The sequence below is a fragment of the Alosa sapidissima genome, chromosome 12 (assembly GCF_018492685.1).
Source record: "Alosa sapidissima isolate fAloSap1 chromosome 12, fAloSap1.pri, whole genome shotgun sequence".
Lineage (NCBI taxonomy): Eukaryota > Metazoa > Chordata > Actinopteri > Clupeiformes > Clupeidae > Alosa > Alosa sapidissima.
Genome location: NC_055968.1, coordinates 19,190,514 through 19,211,996, shown reverse-complemented (window position 1 = coordinate 19,211,996; position 21,483 = coordinate 19,190,514). Strand labels below are relative to the sequence as shown.

At 39.5% G+C, this 21,483-nt stretch overlaps 1 protein-coding gene across 3 annotated transcripts; it reads right to left on the bottom strand.

The window, feature by feature from the left end:
• Positions 1 to 3,852: 3,852 nt before the first annotated feature.
• Positions 3,853 to 15,010, bottom strand: scamp4 (secretory carrier membrane protein 4). Of its 3 annotated transcripts, none has more exons than XM_042057970.1 (7): positions 14,843 to 15,010; positions 8,704 to 8,742; positions 8,021 to 8,149; positions 7,772 to 7,928; positions 7,374 to 7,475; positions 7,021 to 7,138; positions 3,853 to 5,174 (listed from the first exon to the last, which is right to left on the bottom strand). In XM_042057970.1, exons 2-7 carry the CDS (start codon positions 8,708 to 8,710, stop codon positions 4,992 to 4,994), a joined length of 696 nt encoding a protein of 231 aa, XP_041913904.1. In that variant the 5' UTR covers positions 8,711 to 8,742; positions 14,843 to 15,010; the 3' UTR covers positions 3,853 to 4,991. The 3 variants fall into 3 exon arrangements, with proteins under 3 accessions (XP_041913904.1, XP_041913901.1, XP_041913902.1); XM_042057967.1 differs by lacking the exon at positions 14,843 to 15,010 and adding an exon at positions 9,250 to 9,415; XM_042057968.1 differs by lacking the exon at positions 14,843 to 15,010 and adding an exon at positions 9,154 to 9,266.
• Between the last annotated feature and the right edge of the window lie 6,473 nt (positions 15,011 to 21,483).

Here is a 21,483-nt window from a genome sequence, read left to right as displayed (position 1 = left end):
TAAAAAAAATTAGTTTCATGTGCGCACGTAAAAAAGAATCCTGCAACTACTAGCAGCTAGTATTTTAGTATCTTGCAACACACATCAAAGACCATGACTCAACATTTAAAAAGTAATAAAGATAAACATAGTCATGACTTCAGAGAAAGTGCTTATTGTGTTGATATTTAATACACCTGGGGGGTATTCCATCAACCTCGCTAAAGGCCAAACCTGGCTTATTTTGATAAGTCTCGCTAATTTTAGTGAGAATTCCGTTCTATTAATGAGGTTAACGTGAATCCCAGTTTGGTAACCATAGGAATTTATGCCACAGAACTAACCTGCTCCGTAGCAGGTTAACTTTCAAGCTAAATTAAGCTGTGTTGCAAAAAAAAAACAATCAGTCGGAAAACGAGTCCAAAAAGATGGTTCCGTCAACTGTGCTCTCGTCACCTGTAGCCTACAACTTCAAAAATAGAAGTAGGCCTATAGAAATGTTTTTTTCCGACAGTGCACCAAGCATGGATTTACACATTCACTACTTCCAAAGAATGTATGAAGATTATACGATTAAAAATGTTTTAACTTCACATGCGTGTGGTTCTAGGAATCGTGCTACTCTGCGTCACTTACGTTCGGTGGTGGTGTAACGTGCAGCGAGGCGGTATAGGAAAGGAATTAAATTCTTGCGTGTTCCCAGGTTCGCTTCCCATACGAAGTATTAAGGCTACATTGTTTATCACCTTGATAATGGCATTTTTTGTTATATTCTTTGATGAAAGACATATGTCTACTGCTGATAAAGGGTCATGCACATTTAGTAGGCTGTTCAGTGACCGCTTTGCCAGTGGGCTATATTATATCTGATGCAAGCCAAAGGATAATTATTCTGTAGCCTAGGCAGCTAATAATTAAAACTGCTTCATGTGTCGACGATTGTTCATGAATGTCAAATCAACTGTGTGCTACACAGATCAAAAACTAGGCATAGATTGAATTGAAAGCCATTGCATTTCAGATAATTTTATTATTATTAATTTTATATTCAGATTATTTTAACACTTTGGGACTTATGGGAGACAATAGGCTATTATGTTGATACTAATTTATTTTATGACAACCTACACCTAGACAATAATTTGGAGTGAACTCTTTTAATATAAGAACGTAGGCTATAGATAGTTTTGAATATAGCCTATGGCAAAGTTGTTTTTGAGTTTATACTATTTTTTCATTCACTCGTTTTGTTCAAGCATAGACTGTAGGCTATAGTCTTATGTGTTCAAGAGTGAAGCCAATCAAACTCGCAATTGATTTCAAACCATTAGCATTGTTGTTTTAAATGTATGCTTTCATTATTCTCCAATTTCTGTAGGCAATCTATTTTTTTTCTCTCGATGTTAAATTTGATGACTTTCGATGAAAATCCTGTAGATGGCGCTTGCCTATCGAACAGAAATCATCTAGTATTGTCTTAATTTTACGACATATATCGTCTTTTCGTCAATCTACTGTTTTGGTCTACTTTTCTACCTCGTGCACGAGCAGAGATGAAGCTGAACTAAACCTCGCTTGAATGAACGAGGCCAAGATGCCGCTAACTTGAGTTAATGGAACGGCTTCAGCCCCAAGTGAAAGTCTACGCTAGTTCAAGCCAGGCTATTTCTGTTAAGCGCCGCCTTCATTAGCGAGGTTGATGGAATACACCCCAGGTTTAAGTGTTCTTGCATTGTATGTAAACTAGCAGCCTCCCTTAGCCTAGAAATCTAGACGCACCCTAGCGGCGGCAAATTAATTTGCTCAGCCTGTACGTCTAGTATCAAACCATAGGGATTTCTATTGGCTGACGCCGTGGACTTCATCCAATCACAGCGCTCTATTTTGTTAGAGAGTCTTAAGGCGGGCTTAACAGGATAACGACAGTCCTACGACGGTGAACAACAAGGAAGGTGGCTATGGCGAACGAAGAGTGGTTGTTTGAATCGGCGTTGGCGTCAACTTTGGAGGAGTTGGACTTGTGCTTTTCTTTGAAAGTTGAGCAACACCATGCACTTAAGTCATTACTTTCGAAGAAGGATGTATTTGCCGTTTTGCCGACCGGATACGGATATGGTCGTAGCGCTGGCCTATTGCATGCCTAGGCAGTTTGAAAGACAATTCTCTGCCCGCCCCTTGGATTAAGCGAGGTGAATGGTTCGATTCCAGACTATACATTAGCCTCCCTGTGTCTGGAGGGGTATTCCATCAACCTCGCTAAAGGCTAAACCTGGCTTATTTCGATAAGTCTTGCTAATTATAGTGAGTTCCGTTCCATTTAGTGGTTTATGTGAATCCCAGCTTGGTAACTGGGAAATTATGCCACAGAACTAACCTGGTCCGTATCAGGTTAACTTTCAAGCTTTAATAAAGTTGTGGCATCAGTCGGAAAATGAGTCCAAAAAGATGGTTCCGTCAACCTGTGCTTTCATGTTCTGTAATAGATGTAGAAACTTTTTTTTCTGATGGTGTCACCAAGCATTGATTTACATATTCACTAGTTCCAAAGAATTTATGAAAATTATGCAACTTAAAATGTTTTAAAACTTGACATGTGGTTTTAGCAATTTTGCTACTCTGCGTCATTTGCGTTCTACGATGGTGTAAGTCGGCGGCGGTGTGTACGTACAGTAAGTGGTTCTGAAAGTGTGGGGCAGGCCCCACTAGTTGGGAATAGAGACATGTCAGGTGGGGCGCGATGAACAGGAGGATTTTTTAATGTATTTTATTTTTAATAATGCCTTTCATTTCAAGGAAGATCTTGGCTCAGTTTATTTTTACTGTTTACACCGCGGACTTCAAATACAACTCCCCCCCCCACCCCCCGTGTTGCCTGCAGAAGTTCTCCACATACCATTTCAGTTGCTTGAAAAGGGCACAAAAATACAAACACGCCTTGTTTTATCCTTATTATTGCCATGGTCATTTGACGTTGAGACTTCAAATTGTGGGAGAACATTAATAAACTGATGTATTTGAAGAGGAAATAGTGACTGATACCAAAATAAAAAAAACTAAACTTTTTTGATACCCTCAATATCACACTTAATGCACATTGCACATTTTACCGAAATCTAGGGACCTTTTGAAAGTCAGGAAACATTTAGTACAGACTTTAAATTGTTTACACACACTTTTTATGAGTTGGTCTTCCACCCTAGAAAATTTGAGGAGGCTAGGGAAAATATTTGTCAAGATCAAGGTCTGAAAAAGATATGAAGGCATAAGATTTGCACAGAAATATTTCGCAGGCCTTGGTTTTAGGACCCAATGATGTAGACAATGTTTGAACAAAATCTGAGACGATGCAGCAACAACCTTATCTGATTTGACACGGATTGACCCTATTGTAAATCAAACAAAAATCCTCTAGTATTGCCTTAATTTTACGACATGTATCCTCTTTTTGTAAATCTACTGTTTTAGTCTACTTTTCTACCTCATGCACGAGCAGACATGAAGCTGACCTAAACCTCGCTTGAATAAACGAATGCAAGATGCAGCTAACTTGAGTTAATGAAACGGCTTCAGACCCTGGTGAAAGTCTAGCTAGTTAAAGCCAGGCTATTTCTGTTAAGCGCTGCCGAGGTTGATGGAATACCCCTCTGTGGCGGTAAAGCTTATGAAATCCAAGACATGCCTGTGTTTAGGTTTAACGTGACCTCCCTGTGCAGATGTGATCAAGTAAAACCATTTAGATTCCCTACTGTGAGTGACTGCAACTGTGTGGCCTCTTATGTGTAACTGGCTGGTGAAAGTCCCTTGATTCATCTTTGTGTGCTTTCAGGAAAACAGGTGTGATGTAGATTCACAAGGACGGGCCTCTGTGCTTAATTTGATTTGAAAAGGAATGTTTATTGAAATGTCAATTATTAGTCAAGTCATTGCAGGAAAAAATGCAATCATCACATCAAATGCTGATTACCATTGCATTTTAACAGACAAGTGGAAAGAGTATTAAACTGCCATGGTAAATTTAAATTGAGCAGAAAACAAAAAATAAATGCAAATAAAAACATCATTGTGAAAATATGTGGCTGATGCTGAGCCACACTGTAAACACAACGCTATGAAATGGATAACACTCGCACACACACTCTGTCTGTCTCTCTCTCTCACACACACACACAAGTATGTAAGAACAGTTCATAAAACTGCCATTCCCATCATAAAACTATGACAGACAAAATAAACATTGCAAAATGTAGTTACATTTTGGAATAGGCATCTAAGCGTGGTCAGGCACATAGCTTTGTAGCTAAAGAGGCAGCAGTGAAGCAAATCATTTTCTAGCTCTGCAGTACAGCAAACAGAAATAAGGCCAAGCTTGGTCAATTCCATGTCAATTTGTCAATGCACAGACAAGTCACTCTCCAGCAGCTGTCAGATGACAGTGCTGAAGGTGCTTTTATCATAACATCAGTTTAAACACAAAATAACCCCCTCACATCATATTTTTGAAATCCTCTGAACTGGTAAGTGGGCAAGAGATAATTGCCCCAACATTAAAACCAGTCTATTCATTGTCTCTCTTAAGACGTGCATCTGTTTCATTTCATCCAATATATGGATTGCTGAAGGTGATCAAAAATATTTAGGGTATTTAACCAGACTTATTCTACAAACGATAAAAACAAAAGGCTGCCATTACAGATGGGTAAATTACTATTGTATGAAATCCATAGACCTATTACTTCATTTGCTTTATCAAAGTAATATAAATATCAACATGAAACTTAATATATCTGTACAGGTCACCTTAAACTGTGCTGTCTGGCTAGTGTTTTGTTTTATAAATCATCAACATTTCAGTTTTTCCATCAAAGATAGATCCTATCCAGTCAATCCAATACGGCTTTCTATGTAAACAAGATGATATAAGCAAGACTCGACTCCCCATGTCGCTCATGCAAGGGAGGAGTGTGTGAGATGGTGCATTGGCAAGAGCGCCATCTACTGTCCATTTCAGATTATCACCATGGTCTGTTGTCTGGGTAGCTTGGCACAGAAGTGGGATACTGAGGAAAGCTTGCACCTGACTCCGCGACGGCATTAAAGCCCGCTTCCCTGACTGGCGCAGACTTCCAGGCCCCGGAGCTCCACTCCTCCTGGGCACGAGCCATGCTGCCCCCTCCCCCACGGTACAGCCGGTGGACCTGGAGCAGACACGCAAGAGGTGTGGTCACCTTCAGTCAGAAATATCTAACATTTGACAATGATATTTGTTCAAGAAAGTGATAGTGGGGAAAATGGCTGCGTTGGGTGGTTTTTTTTTTTCTGACATGATTCAGATAACTTGCACACAGCTTGAAAGTTTGCAGGTACCTATTCCACAGACATTAGATGGTGTAATGTGTTGTAAAAGTGTGCAATGCACATTGAGATGTATCTTCTGTCCTCTGAGGGGAAATCAACTCCAGTTTCCAAAATGTTTTCATATAGATGCAGTCCACAATTCTATTTTGATTTTGCAAAAGTACGAGCTATTATGTTTATTTTCTAGTTACAGAGCCTGAGGGGTGTACGCAAGTTATACATACAGTAATGAGACTTTCTTTGTGTAAGCTGGCTGAACAAACCCTGCACTAGCGATAAGAGGTAATGGCAGAGGTGGGAGTAAGTTACACATGTGCAAGTCACAAGCAACTGAACTGCTAGAGTTTTATTTGCAACAAACAAATAGGCATTGCATTCAAGCCACATACATCTGAACGGTTAATAAAATAGGATGAAATGTATACGAATAAATGTATTTCAAGTAGACCTATTATAAAATAGCCTATTATTGTTTCAATATGCCTCAATACATCAAATCATGTTTGAAAAGTTACACCTGTCATCTCCAAGGACCCAATAATGTTGAAAAAATTAACTAATCAACCAATTAAACGCTGCCGTCGATGTCACTGCCAAACTGACAAACCTGACAGCGCAACATTGGGTTTTAGAAGGGTTTAGGACCCTCAACGCTATATATTATACATAAGCCTAACGTGAAGTAAGCTGAAACTTTTCTATGCTGATTGCTGGCAGTTTAGTTACTGACTGTTGTTACTACTAGGCTGTAACGAATGGGACAGGGACGTGGGAAGAGGGAGGAAGAAAGAGAGGCGCTTACTTTAGATTACATTGCCAACATTTTTGCTAGCATAGATTAAATTTAAGAAAATGTTTCACTTTGCCATTTCACACATTTTAACCTAATATTTTGTTCACTAAACATCATGCCTCAAACTTGACATTAGGTTTCTAACACGATTAACTTCTGATGGATGAAAATCGACATGGTGGTGGTTATGTCGCTAATTTGCGCACTGCACACCTTGCAGACTGCTGTTAATTTTTTCTTTGAGTTGTCAGATACATCATCTGTGTAGCCAAACATTATGTTTTAGTATAAAAGTAGAGCCATCCATATTTGCAAGTTAAGCCCTCCTTACACTGAAAGACTTTGCAAAGATTTGGAATTTGTTTTTGAAAGACTAGTGTCAGACCATCTCACATCAAAAAACAAGTCATCGAGTTTTTCATCGAGAAGTCACAGACACAGACTAGTCAAAGACTATGATTTTGCAATGAATAGGGATCTTGCAGGGTCACTGATTACAAGACTGCAACTAGATTCCTTTAAATTGTTTCCTATCGTGCACTAGATAACAGGAACTTAAACGATAGTCTACTATAGCATGGCTACTCCATTGTCCAAGCTAGTTGATTGGTCAGTAGGCAATGCTTAAACCTTTTGAGCTCTTACCTCGAACATAACCCGCGCTGCAGCAGATTATATTTGCAACATGACTTACCATGTGATCTAGTCAGATTAAAAGAGCCACCTTCATGTCATTGCAAAACCTGGCTTTTGGTGCAACATACCTTGCTTAACCTACTAATCTTGCTTCATAGCATATCCCACTCTGTGTGGGATAAGTGTATGAGATTAGAATTGCGGACCACACCTTTAACTGATATTTGTATAGATGCGTGAGTGTGTTCTGGACTCACCCGGATCAGCACCAGTCCCATGAGAACAGTAACGACAGTGAAGAGAATTGCTGAGAACAGCATGATCACAGCAGAGCCCACATTAGTGCTGAAGAACAACACTGTGGCTATCCAACCACTGGTAAATATGACAAGAGAGATAAAGCGATCAGAGTGAACAGCTATCAGATTTACCTACTAATGTATCATCACATATCTGAATTCATTCTAACATTAAGTTAAATGAATAACACTAATCCTTGTCTTCAACATATCTGAATCACAACCATATTGAGGGACATCCACTGACATCACAGCACTAGATTTATTGAGTTATTACATTGCTAATATAAATCCTTCCTCAATACACTCACCAGGCTCCCCAGCCTACAATTCCAATGCTCTGAATGAGGGCAAGGACACACTGAAGGAAGAAGATGAAGAAGAACATCATAAAGTTGAAGGAGCTGTCGGCCCTACAAAAACAGAGCGATGGCAAGTTAGAATCTAAGCCAGGTTTCAATGGCATTGCATGTTCGAAATCAGATTTCATGGTGTGATCTTACAGCCAAGCGTGCAATTGAAGTGTTCCATTTGCAGAGCGTAAAAATAGTTTTAGAAGTTAGAATTTGGTCATTTTTTGTCACATCTGGTGTAGCCAGTTCCATTGATTATAATGGGAACTACAGTAATAGTTGCAGCATATGCTCCACTAACAAAACGCTTCAGTTACGTGCCTGTCTGTTATGCCCAGATCCGGGCTAACCCTTACCGGAAGGCCTTGTAGAGTGGCCTAAACCAGCATGTGTAGCTGCAGGGACTGAAGAGGATGAGCCATAGTAGCGCGAATCCAAAGTTGACCGCGCCGCCTCCTCCTGCCCACCACGCAATGCAGGACACCACATTCACACAAAGCGTGATGGAGTATACTGCATAAGCACAGAAAAAAAGTCCGAAGAGGTAGATATGGTATCTTGCTTATGATGGTGTCATAATGATTTCTTCAAAAGATATTACTTACATATCCACAGGTTGTACACTCTGCGCACTAACTGACGATGTGTTGGTGGAATCTCCTCTTCCACATCCTGATAGAAGCAAGGTTTTATGCGGAAAAATTGAGGTAAAGGTGGGAAGTTGTTGACTCTCTCTGAGAAAAAAAATACAGTTGTGAAGGGCAAATAGGATGAAAATATGTCCATCAAAGCAATCAAAAAATGTAATCTCTCTAATTCAGTATAACTGGTTGAGAATTGGTTCAATAATATATAATATGAAAACTTGTCACCGCACACTTTTTTTTTTTTTTTACTTTGACTGTTACATGAAATTAAGACAATCAATTTTAGTACACCAATAAATGTCTTAGCTATTAAATAAACTTGGTTCATTGTTGTCATTTAATTATCAGTAGTCATTCGCCTGTGCCTTTTTTGCTATAGCACACAGGATGTGATGTGACCCCTTCTCTACATTTCAGCTGGACAAAGCCGAATCAACACAAAAAAACACTTTTGTTTTATTGTTAGAGGCTGGATACAAAACAAAAAACAACGATATGGATATGTGCCATTATGAAGGTCACAACAGGGTTCCACTTCCCACTGCTTGCTACTAGACAGCCAACCATATGACAGGGTCAGTTGTGAGTTCATATCACAAATGTTACAGTCCAACCACATCATGCAAATGTGATGTTCTTACCTGTCATTATTTTTGTTCAGTCTTCAAGGGTAAAAGTATCTGTAAAAGTAAGAGATACATTGCAATGTTATATATTCAGCGTAAAATAAGAATCCGTGGTCTTCAAGGAAACTGAATCTTGTCTGAGGGAACTGAAACACAGAACGTTAACGTTAGCTACCCAATCAATGGATACAAAAGTCTCTGAAATGGTGAACCTGAAGTTGAGCCTCTGCGGACAACATCATTGTTTTTCTTTATAATCTCCTAAAAAGACGTTACTTGAAAAGGCTAATTTGTCCCTTCAAAATGCGCACAAACCTAAAATGAATGCAGTTGTTTTGGCGACTACCTTTGACAGTGAACTTAGCGCTTTTACTTAGCCTACTTGCTAGCGACAACTATTCAGGCTAACATAATTCAACAACGTTTAAAGAGGATTTCAGTCCCATTAAATATGATCAAACCAACCAGCAAATGGTGTATCGGGAGACAACAGGATAAAGTCACACAGCAAAGACTTAAAGATACAATTTGTTTCCGTTTAAGTTTATGACCGCATCCTACCTGTCTGCTAACTTCCAAAGATGCATCCACCAGTCCTGCCCTGATCATGAATCTCGTGGATCTGGCAAAACCTTTATATTGCATTGTGGGAAGGGTAGTTCTAAACCTATCCTGTAATTATTTTTTGCTTGACTGTGTGCACTTCATAAAACTACAGGTCCAGAAGAGGCATCAGGGGGTGGATGCTACAATCATGTGACTTAACTTGCTGCTCTTTCAATTTAAATTTAACCATATTGTGAATGTATTATACAGGCTCGAATTTGCAAGTCACTAATGTTCCCCCATTAGCTAGTACAAAGTAAAATTCAGGATGTAATAGATAAGATAACTGGTTGTTATCTCATGCATTTTTTGGCATCTAAGCCTAGGGTGACCAGACGTCCCGAAAAATTCGGGACAGTCCCGATATCCAAGCAGTTGTCCCGAATCCTGCCCTAATTGTCCCGAAAATTATACTTAATCAGAATACTGAGTAGTTATTTTCTGATAAACATTAAAAACTGTCCGTAGAGAGGTTGAGTCGACTGCATGCAATCCCAACGGCAGCTAAGTGTCTGGATGCAGCCCCGGCTACTTTGTTTCTTTTTTGACTTTCTATAATTAGGCGCGAATATGCACTGATTTTAGCTCATTTTGATTCATTCCTTGGCTGATGTACCAGTGTTACATGGCAACTACCATGTTAACTGGCTGCGTTGGTGACGTTTCTTTGACAGATGTGGCCGCTTGCAGATTTGTCACTTTCTGGTGGAAACTGGAGACGAACAAATACAACTATGCATGACATATTTAAATGTCAAAATGGTCTCTAGTAGGCCTACGCTATGCACTGGACCATAAATATGCCACCAAAAAACAAATACCTAAACAGCCTAATAATAACTCCACGTGGGTATCGAACCTGCTTCCTAAATAAAACCCTTTACATGATAACCATTCATCTACGTACTTGCGCCACGAACCAGCTGATAAGTCATAGTGAAATTTACTTGACTTAGGCCTACTCTATAGGCTACAATTAGAAGAAGTCAGGTAATGATTGTAGCAAGTTAACACGGCTGATGGTGTTGTCTTGCTACAGCAGTTGCCCAAGCCAGTAGGTCTTCAAAGTAGCCTACCATGGTTTTCAAACATTTCACTGACTGCTGGTCATGCTCTCTGTAGCCACCTAGTATCTGTAGCCTAAATTGAGGAAGCGTTGCTGGTCTAAAACTAAATAAATACATAAATAAATAATAAAAAACGTGTGATGGGGAGGACTGAACCTATGTCGACTGCGTGAAAAAGCAATGCATAGGCATTACCCTGTTGCGCCACAGGAGAAGCACCCAACGCGAGAATTAGGAAATAAAGTATCAAAAAAACATCAAACCTATGTTTACATGTCAGTAACATTAACGTTAATAGCCTATAAGTCTAAGAGTTTTGACTCTCCCTGTGCGCAAATTTTGTGTAAAATATGGACACGTTATACTTCTCCTGCCCATTGCAGTGTGCGTTTCAATGCCTGTGTTTCATGAACTGAATTCTTAAAAGAATAGGCTGGACAAAATGATACACAATTAGGCAACACATTTTTATTTGATTTATTTGCTGACGTTCATGTGGCTCTACAGACACTTCAGGTATAGGGGCGGCCACAACCTAACCTCAGTGAAACGTTTGTAAAACTTAACCATGATACTTTGAAGGCCTAAATGGGCACCGGGGTAAGCCGGGGTGCCATGTGTAAGAATTGAAGTAAAAATATCCAAAAAATAAGATACACGCATCAAAAGAATGAGAAGAAATAAGGGCGATGATGTCATTGAAAAAATGACAAGGTATAGTGCTGCAGAGATATCAACCTGAATTAGCATGCTAAATTACTAGCCACAGCCCGACAGGTGTCATAATACCAGTTTCGGCCATGGGAGGCGGTATGTGGGCAACATAACCGCCAGCCAAACTGCAATACACGTGTCTCGGTTGTTACTCTGGGGTAGACCAACTCACTTTCTGGAGGTATACTGCCCCATCTTTTATAGAATGTGGAGTATGAATAGATTTTTTGACAGACATTACACATGGCACCTTTAAGCGACGAGATGAAAGCATTCTGCAAAGTGTGTAGAAGAGAGTTTGGTGTTTCTCACGGAGGGGAGGCGTCATGTGTGTAACCCTAGTGCAAAAAAAATACGTTCGGCCTAATGTCCCCGATGTCGTTTTAACATAGCCTAAATCTACTTAATCTAACAATTATTTTGTATTCTTACTTAATGACCCATAGTTTTGGCAAGGCTTGTTATTAGCGTTAGGCTATTATCCTTATTCTGAAAGGTCTGATTTGCACTGTATACGCAGTCATTGTTTTTTTTTTTTTTCACAATGACTATTGTGAGGCAGACTTGATGTTTGAATACAAATGTGTTTTGGTACAGGTAATGAATTCATTATCTTTTATAATAGTCTATGTAGGCCTACAACCCCACTAAGCCACTGAAAGCTATAGCCTAGTGACAAGCGTGTTCAGCTCATAGACTATACAGTCTATGGTTCAGCTAATATACTATAAAAAATATTAATCAATGAGGGGAAACCGCGTTTGCGATGTAAAAGTTTAGCCTACTTTAATTTATACCATATGCCATAATTACCCCATCAATAAAATACAATCTTGGGTACAAAATCATTCTATATGATATGATATACAGTTGTGCTCAAAATAATAGCAGTGCCTCAACAGCAGCAAGAAAAATCACTGTTTTTGTTAAAATTTCAACCTCTACACCCCAGATAAGTTTCTGGGGGATAAAATAAAGGTATAGAAAACCAACAAACCCAACAGGCCATCCATGCATACTGCGGATTCTGTGAAATTGAATGATTAACTGAAAGGGGGGTGTTCAAAAAAATAGCAGTGGTGAGTTCAATTAGGGTGGGCGTCAATTAGGGAGGGCATTCTGGGAAAAAAGGGTGTTAACAGGTAATCCTTATTTAAGGAGCAAGGCAACTGGCATGCTGGCTGTGCATTTGTCCTGAAAAAACAAGGAAAATGGGTCGTTCAAGACACTGTTCAAAAGATGAGCGTTTCTTAATCAAAACATTGATAAAAGAGGGGAAAACATACAAAGAGGTACAGAAAGTGATTGGCTGTTCAGCTAAAATGATCTCCAATGCATTGAAATGGGAGCAAAAAACAGAAAAACGTGGAAGAAAAAGAAAGACAACTCCTCAAATGGATAGAAGAATAGCCAAACTGGCAAAGACTCAGCCAATGATCGGCTCCAAGAGGATCAAGGAAGACCTTCAGTTGACTGTGAGTACTGGTACAATCCGAAGACGTCTTTGTGAAGTCAACCTACCAGCAAGAAGCCCCCGCAAAGTTCCATTGCTAAAGAAAAGACATGTGCAGAAGCGGTTAGAATTTGCCAAAGAGCACATTGACTGGCCTGAGAAGAAATGGCATAACATTTTGTGGACTGATGAAAGCAAGATTGTTCTTTTTGGGTCTAAGGGTCACAGACAGTATGTCAGACGCCCTGCAAACACCAAATTCAAGCCACAGTACTCAGTGAAGACAATTAAGCATGGTGGTGCAAGCATCATGATATGGGGATGTTTCTCCTACTACGGTGTTGGTCCTATTTACCGCATACCAGGGATCATGGATCAGTTCGAGTACATCAGGATACTGGAAGAGGTCATGCTGCCATATGCTGAAGAGGAAATGCCTTTGAGGTGGACCTTTCAACAAGATAATGACCCGAAACACACCAGCAAGCGAGCAAAGGCATGGTTCCAGATGAACAGGATTCAACTGATGGAGTGGCCAGCACAATCCCCGGACCTTAATCCCATAGAAAACTTGTGGGCTGACATAAAAAGTACAGTGCATGAGGCAAAACCAAGAAACACAGAGGAATTGTGGAATACAGTACAATTAACCTGGGCTGCAATACCTGTTGAACGATGCCAGAGGTTGGTTGACTCCATGCACCACAGATGTGAAGCAGTTATCAGAAACGGTGGTTTTGCAACAAAATATTAGTTTAGGATACTCAGCCAAGTTCACTTATCAAGAATTTTAGTTTGTACAGTACATTTTTTAGTTTCCAAGGAAAGATGGCAACGCTGCTATTTTTTTGAACATGCCATTTCTGACTTTCTATGAAATATCATGCCCAATTGTTTTGCTTTGGAATAGAATGTACTGTGTCCCCAATGCATCTGTGTTCATTAAAGTACAATTTGTTTGAAGAATTTTGACATTTACTAATTTTTCTAAAGGCACTGCTATTTTTTTGAGCACCGCTGTATGAGTGATGCTACATGGCTTCACATCTCAGACATAATAAAGTCCTTGGTGAAATAACTGGGAAAGTTTACTCTGAAGGGCTACCATAGAGGTGGAGTCCCCCCTGCCTTTGCCCATTTCGAATGGCACAGAGACTTAGGTCAATTGATATAAAGGTGTAGGCTAGCATTCAGACTGCACTCCTACACACTTAATGCATGCTAAATAAATTGTTATATTTCATTATAGGTAGTTTGTCTATATTTCATATAGTTTAGGTGATTAGACCATTCTGACAGACTTAATCCTGACATTTCCGTTCTCTCTTTATTAATAAACTGCATAGACTTCAACCATATTTATTCCTTCTGGAGTTAACAATGAACTTTGATTAATGTAGGAAATGAATAGTGATTGTGTGTGGCCTATTAGAGAACACCCAGTGAAAGGCCTACCATCAAATGGTAGCCTATAGCGATGTGGTTAGGCCTGATCACATAATTTATAGTTTACCCACCTCTTTTTTTACCACTACATCCCTGGAAATAAGACAATGTGCTTTGTAGTAAAAAAAAATGTTTGCATTTGTGCAATAAAATTAACAAATTTTAAATTTGTTCTTTTGTGAACTCCACTCAAACCTCCACTTAACACCTACACGCCTATCAACAACTCAAAGGTAAAATCACAGAAGTGGATGAAACATCAAGGTTATTTTGTGCTTTAGGCTATTTGTGCGTTTTGTGTGGAAAATATGCCAGGGCTAGGGCTAGCCTACACATTTGTGGGAATCAAATGAGTTCACTAGAAAATATTGCCATAAGTTTTCCAATGTTGGCCACCAGAAGCAAACTTCCAGCAAAGTTCTGGCAACAATGAGAAGTTTGCACTAGTAGTAAATGTTCGGCAGTGATTTGCCACCACAGTTCACCAATAATAGCCTAGAAATCTAGACGCATCTGGCTCGTCAGGCTGCCAATAATGGCAAACTTCCAGTGAACTTCTGGTGACAAACCTAATTTGCATACGACATGTTGCATACGACAGGTGCAAATTTGCTGCAACATTGCCAAAAGTTAAACCGGAACTGTTTGTTATGTGAAAATGTCTTGTGGCAACTGTTCACCAGAAACAAGCTGACATTAGCCACTACTGTAAGGGTCCGCCTATATAGCCTACAAATGATCTATTTTATTGTTTTATTCTTAAGTGTGTTTCAAAGTTTTAATTGTAGCTACATCAAACAAGAAAGGGCACATGGCCCAAGTCTCCTGGCTGAATAGGAAAGATACTAGGAATAGGCTGTTAGGCTACCTTACGTGTCGGCCTTGAGATTTTGAATTGTCCTGCTGACTTAGTCCTCACACGTCCTTTAATATTTTGCCATATTTTCATCAGTGATGCCAACGGAATGCAGCCCTTCAGTTGCAGAGAAAGAGGAAGAAAGGCAGACGGGTACACATGCCACACAACTCACAAAAGGAAGACAAAACTGCAGTCACAGTGGGGAAAGTAGGCTACGCCACCCACTCAGCCACCTCTCGGGAAAAACACCAACACATAGCACTCTCTTTTAAAGCGTAACTCTCGTCAAAATGCATCGATGGTGATTTTGTGAATGTACCCGAGTAAAACTTTCACCTAAAAGCATAAGTATGTCCGAAGCGCCACTTTTAAGCTTGTACATTGTCGTTTTCAGGTGAAATTGCCTTTTGAATGGGAACCCTAGGGCACTACTATTTTGATACATTGCGTCCAAATCGCTATTTTTCAAACACTAAGACGGCTTGACACAACATGAAACTTTGATCGAAGTAGGCTATCATCAGTGTCTCTACATGCACTCGAGCATTGAGAACATTGTTGGTGTACACAGAGTTTACTAAAAGAAAGGTGTATGAAAACAGTAGTGCCCCTATAGGAGATCCCCATTCAAAATGCCATTTCACCCGAAAACGACAACACTACAAGTTTAAAAGTGGCGCTTCGGACGTAATTATGCTTTTAAGCGAAAAAACACCCTAGGATGCATTTTGGCGAGAGTTACGCTTTAACATGAATCTTTAATTACACATTGCTGAGAAGTATACCTTCAGAGCCTTATTTTGTTTTGTAATAAAACCACTTTAGCCTGTATGATTTTTTATGGACTCGGAGTCATTTTTACTCAAAACTAATGGTTGGGATAGATTCAGCGCCCCTAAAATCCTCAGTTAGACATTTCAAAAGCTAATATTGGTAAAAAATGTTTTTCATTATTTTCGCCTAGTCCCTCTGGGCACCCCAAACTTGGCTCTCCAGGCATTTCCCCGAGGATTTGGCCGTGGATAAATTGTGAGGTGCTACTAAACCATAGACAGTAAAAGAAAGTACTAAACACCTATAGAGCATCACAGTCCCATCCCTCGTCCGAGAGAGCTTAGGTGCCGGAAGTAAGTTTCCCATTCATGTCTCCCATTGACGTTTTGGAAAAATCCGTATCTAGAGTTTTGGTGCATGTCTTAGGCTAACCAGCTACGGCGTAACTCATAAGCATAACATATCATTTTTGAGAGAAAAAACGAAGAGAAAATCTCAAAAAAGTCAAAGGTACAAGACTGTGTACATATTTTCATTTCTGAGCGAAGGAACTGATCATCCCATAAACCACCGTGCCTCACTGAATGATATATAGCAATTTCCAACCGGCGACAGCACGTGAACCCTTTCCTCCAGTGATTTTTATATAGTGAATAGATAGATAGATACTTTATTGATCCCCAAGGGGAAGTTAAAGGTCTCAGTAGCATACGGACATCACACACAACATTCACTAACAGCAGAAAAAGTAATTAAAAGTATATAATATAAAAAACACAACCAAGCAATAAGGACAGTAGAAGATAAAGAATATACTAAAATACAAATTATAGCCTACTAAATAACACTAAATCTAAATCAAGTCTAAAACAGTATCCACATAGTGGGTGATTAAGCATGAGGCGCTTGCATGTGCAGTTATAGAATGTGCAGTTTGAATGTGCAGGTAATAGTTATTTCAGGAGTAATCGTGTAAATAATAGTGTTTTGGTATTGAATTTGATATTTATCATCGTGTATTTTATATCGTGTGTGTGTGTGTGAAAGCAGTTAACGTTAGCAACATGGTGCAGTACTTCATACCCGACTGTCATCACCGCTCAGTCAGGCTGATGCATGGACCGGTGCATGGTCTGCTCTTGGACCACCATATTCAGTTTATTAACTTGGCATGAATTATTACACAAAATGTTCATTAAATGCACAAAGAAGTATTCTTAGGTTAATGATTGATATGAGAATATGAAGGCTACAGTAGCCTAGCTAATGTCAATTAGCAGCTTTAACGTTACCAACCTCCCTGCAAAACTCACCACAACTTTGTAGGTCTTGTCACTCATGCTGGCCCTTACAAAACCCACAAGCTGACTCTCGGACACACAACAGTCAATAATGTGACACGATTTAAAGTGGCTTTCACCCCTTTGGACACTCACTAAAACATACTATATTTCATACCTGTGTTGTAGCATGTAGGCTAATGTTAGCTGCATTATCTAATGACATGCAATGTCGAAAATGCTATTAGCCTGTCGGCTACCTGAAAACTTTGAGTGTTTAAACTAACATTTACAGTGGTCTTGATAGTGTATTGGCCCTGACTAAGTTTGTGCGATGTATAAACCACAATCCTTGTTGATACAAGTACCAATATTCGTCAAGAAAGTTTTTAATCACATTAAGATTTTCGCCATAGGCAGTGGCGGTTCTAGGATTTTTCTGAGACAGGGGCCATAAAGGGGCCACATCATACACTGAGGGGCCAAGAACCGGTCAACATCCATACACAGAAAATCCCTTGTTCAGTAAGGCAGAGGCACGTTGTCTACGTGATAAGCAGGACTATACGTGGTATACCCAAAGTCCTTTTAGGCAAGTCCCTCCACTTGACGGCCATATTGCAACGCTTTTTGGTCACTTATCGGGCATCCTATTTGGCAGAAATGTGCATGCGCAAGGCTTCACGACACCAATCTTGCTCCAGCGGCGAGTTCACAACACATGATTGGCACGATGTCTTCACAACACACCATATGATGGGCTCAATGTATTCACATCACACCACATGATTGGCTCAATGTATTCACATGTTGACGTTTTGCCGAGGAAGGGGTGGGATATGTGTAGACAACGGCCATATTGGCGTTACAAACTAGCCCCATGCATTTCTAAGGAGGATTTTTTGAGTGCTGTGTCTCCTCATTAGAAAGTCTCTGGTATACCCACTTAAAAAGCATCACCATCTCAGTATACCCACTTAAAACAGACAAGGATAGGTATTAATATTTGGGGTTGATCACAGTATACCCACTACAGCTTACTAGACTACACCACAAGGTGCATACATTTCACCAGTCTTACCTTGTTCAAACACTTGAATGCTAAATTCTAAAAAATAAGAAAGCCAATGCAATTCTTAACAATTTTCCCATTTATTTATAATGTGCATTGAAAACACAATATAAAACTAAAATATAATAGACACTTCAGTGGAAATACATTGCTATTTTAAACAGAAATCATACATCATACACACATTTTTCGTTCAATTAAACAAGTTTTACTTTAACTGTTTCCCCTTTTGTTGATAAGAGAAACCACTTTCACTGCCAGTTTGCGTACATTAAAACAAACACACACACACACACAGCATGTGAGCAACAACTATCATATTTACATAATATTTTCAACAACTATTTTTACAATGGTCTTATTTGGAATGGTCTTTGAAGCCACCGTCATTGCTTCCAGTTAGAAAAGCCTGATTCTGATTTGAAGACTGACGATGGGTCATTTGAAAGCGAAAATTACGGAAGGGGTAGCAAAACACTAAAGATGGAATATTCCTACCATTTGAAGTCTGTATCAGAAGTCATTGAGTGGCCTCTTCCTATTTCCGTGCTGCATCTTGCTGAATACCAGTTTAGGAGAGGTTGCACAGAACCATCTGCTCTAGAATGGGAAATGTCTGGAGAGAAGAAAATGATTTTGAGATAAGTTTGAGTAACTTAATTGTTATTAACTTTCATAACCCACTGTCAACCTGGCGTTTCTAAAATGAATGACAAAATATGCTCACTGTAGTGGCAATAGGAAATAGCATCATACTATTAGGAGCAGCTATGCTTGGTGACTGGTGCTTCTGAAGACTGTGGGTTGAAGTCACCAGCTCCTGCGCCATCCCAGTCTGTAGGTGAAACACAAATGCGTTTTTCACAAAATCCATGCTTGTATTCAGCATGTCGTCTGGCAACTGTAAAACCAGTTATTATTATTTTAAATCATATAAAGCTTGAGTGAGGCTAGAACATTTAACCTCAATTTATCTCAATGAAACTCTCCTTGTCCTAACACTTTGAGACAGAATTCATGCGAAGCCCATGAATCAAATAAACTCAGAATAGTGGTTAATAACTTTGCAATGATAGCTCACATTAACTACAAAAACGTAGCATTAGGTATTAGGCATGTATTCTCATGTTCATGTTAGCAGCTGCCAAACTTTTTCCTCAAGGAAAAAAAAATCAAACGTTATTTACATTTGGTAAGGCGCACTAGCGCATGTAATATTATTCATTTCGGACCCCAAACAAACAGGATGTCCATTTCTCTGCATTTCATATAACACCATTTCAAACACTTCATACATTACCTTTCACATTAAATCTATCAGCATGCTAACAAACAATCAAACCTCAACTCAAGTAACCTAACGTTAATTTAATGTTAACAGTTCATTGACAAAGTCAGTTAACAGTTCACTGCAAGCTTGCTGTTGCTTTGTAATTTAATTGACAAACTTAACATATTGTCACAGCAACAAATAAACGCGCTTTCACATAATGATGATGATAACCAACAGAGATTTGTGACTCACCAAGAAACTTCTGTGGAGGATGAAACGCTGCCATCGGTTCTTCACGTTAGAATTCTAGCTGATACTTTCGTTAGCCAAATGCTGTTGGTGCATTACTGCCACCAGTTGTTTGGGAATGGAATTGCATCTCTGATCGTCGTTCTCAACAAGTTTCACACTTATTGATGATTGACGGTACAGGGGCCAGTCAGGGGCCAATGAGATTTCAGATGGGGCCCGGGCCCCTGTGGCCCCGCCCCTAGAACCGCCCCTGGCCATAGGCAGTAAAAGACTCCGCCATCTTGGTCAACAATTTTCGCTGAGAAAGTTTCAAACTATGACCATAACGCCCTTTCCACCAATCAGAGGCATCACTGTGGGATTGTGGGATTGTTCAGGATTGTGGATAATGAAGTACTTATCCTAGACATCGCGAATAAAAGACATTTATCTCAAAACAAGGTTAGTGCCCCATGAACTTTTGGCGTCTATATGAGCATATACAATCGCTTAGTACAGCCGTAGCTATCTGGACTATCTGGAAACTATCTGGACACCAAGTGCATCACATGCAGAAATGTCACAGGTGCATTTCTCATCCCAAATGCCATAACTGTCCACTGTAGGAAGTAGTCAGGTGCCACAAAGGCAGATATTGTCAGAAGTACTGGATGTTTAAGGAACTTGCCAGTACCCTCTTAGCAGATCAAGTTTAGTGTTGACCACTGGACAAATACTGGAGCAAACTACATAACTGTAGTGTGTTTGTATGTGCTTTCTTTATTGTGACTCTGTCCAGGTAATGCCCTTCCTCATTGGATTACCATGGTAGTCAGTTCAGTGTACTGGTCCCTAGGTGGGTTCATCAAGGCTGGCCGCCTAAAAGGCTTGAAGAAACAACCAGACACTGCGCCAACTTTTCAGCATCCTGCACATTATGTGAATTCTAGTGACTGCATAAGTCGTGTATCTTTTTGGTGATGGTTGTTACTGTGGTTGCAACATGTGTGGTCTGTGTGTACTTGGGTCGGGTATCTCATTAGAACTCCCTGTCAGGAGGAGGGTGTTTCGTTAATTTGTTTTTCCATTTTGTTTGTGCTCAGTTAAGTTCTTTTTAATTTCCTTAAGAGGGACTTTTTTGCTGGTGTTTTGGCACTTTTCTTTTATTTACAAGTCAAAGGTTTAATTCATTAAAAACAATTTTGACTTTGACTATTATTTTAAGGGGGAAAAAATGAAGTAAACAGTATTTGGACAAAATAAAGTAAAACACTAGGTGTCATTAATTCACACAATACACTTGTTAAAGATGGGCAGATAAACTAACACAAGGACCACTAAACATGCAGAGAATTTACACATATCATACCAACTAATGACTAAAAATGCACACTGATATAGAATGCAAGCATGAATACACTATGGAACTTAGATTCACACTCACCACTGATCTCACCTGTGTAGTTTAAACGTGTTGACTCAAAATCTGTATATCCCAGAGGGGCTTAGTCCACTGCAACCATACACACATACAACAAAACAAGTGACCGAGGACTTCTGTTCAGACTCTATAATAAATCACAAATTATTACATGCTTTTATCCACAGAATGGATCAAGTCTAGTCAGAAAGCCATTTAGACATGTCATTGTGCTAAAAGGCATAATGATAATGTTAAAAAGATGAATGGTGACCTAAACTCATGAGCTTAATTGTGAAGAACTTACATAGGCTATTAACTGAGAATTTGATGATTTTACACTGCTTTGCCGAAATAAATATTCTTCTGTTCATTTTAGCATTTAGTCTGAGAAATGGCCAAGTCTGCTTTGCATGAAAGTCACTGTCATAGGCCTTTGTACTCTTTAAATAGCTCCAGATTTAAAGTGAATAGACTTTTACGTGAGCAAGGCGTCATTTATGCTCTTCAGCACTTAAAGAGGGCGTGACAAACATGAGAAATATGATCCGCATGCACCATGATTACATGCAAAACCTGAAAAGTGAGTGGCATGAGCCT

Bases quoted from the DNA above. Each gene is read 5' to 3' on its own strand.
- scamp4 (XM_042057970.1), bottom strand. The intron at 7,929-8,020 runs GTAAGTAATATC...GTGCTTATGCAG, and splicing joins AGTGTACAACCTGTGGATAT to TATACTCCATCACGCTTTGT. The intron at 7,476-7,771 runs GTAAGGGTTAGC...CTGTTTTTGTAG, and splicing joins CCACTCTACAAGGCCTTCCG to GGCCGACAGCTCCTTCAACT.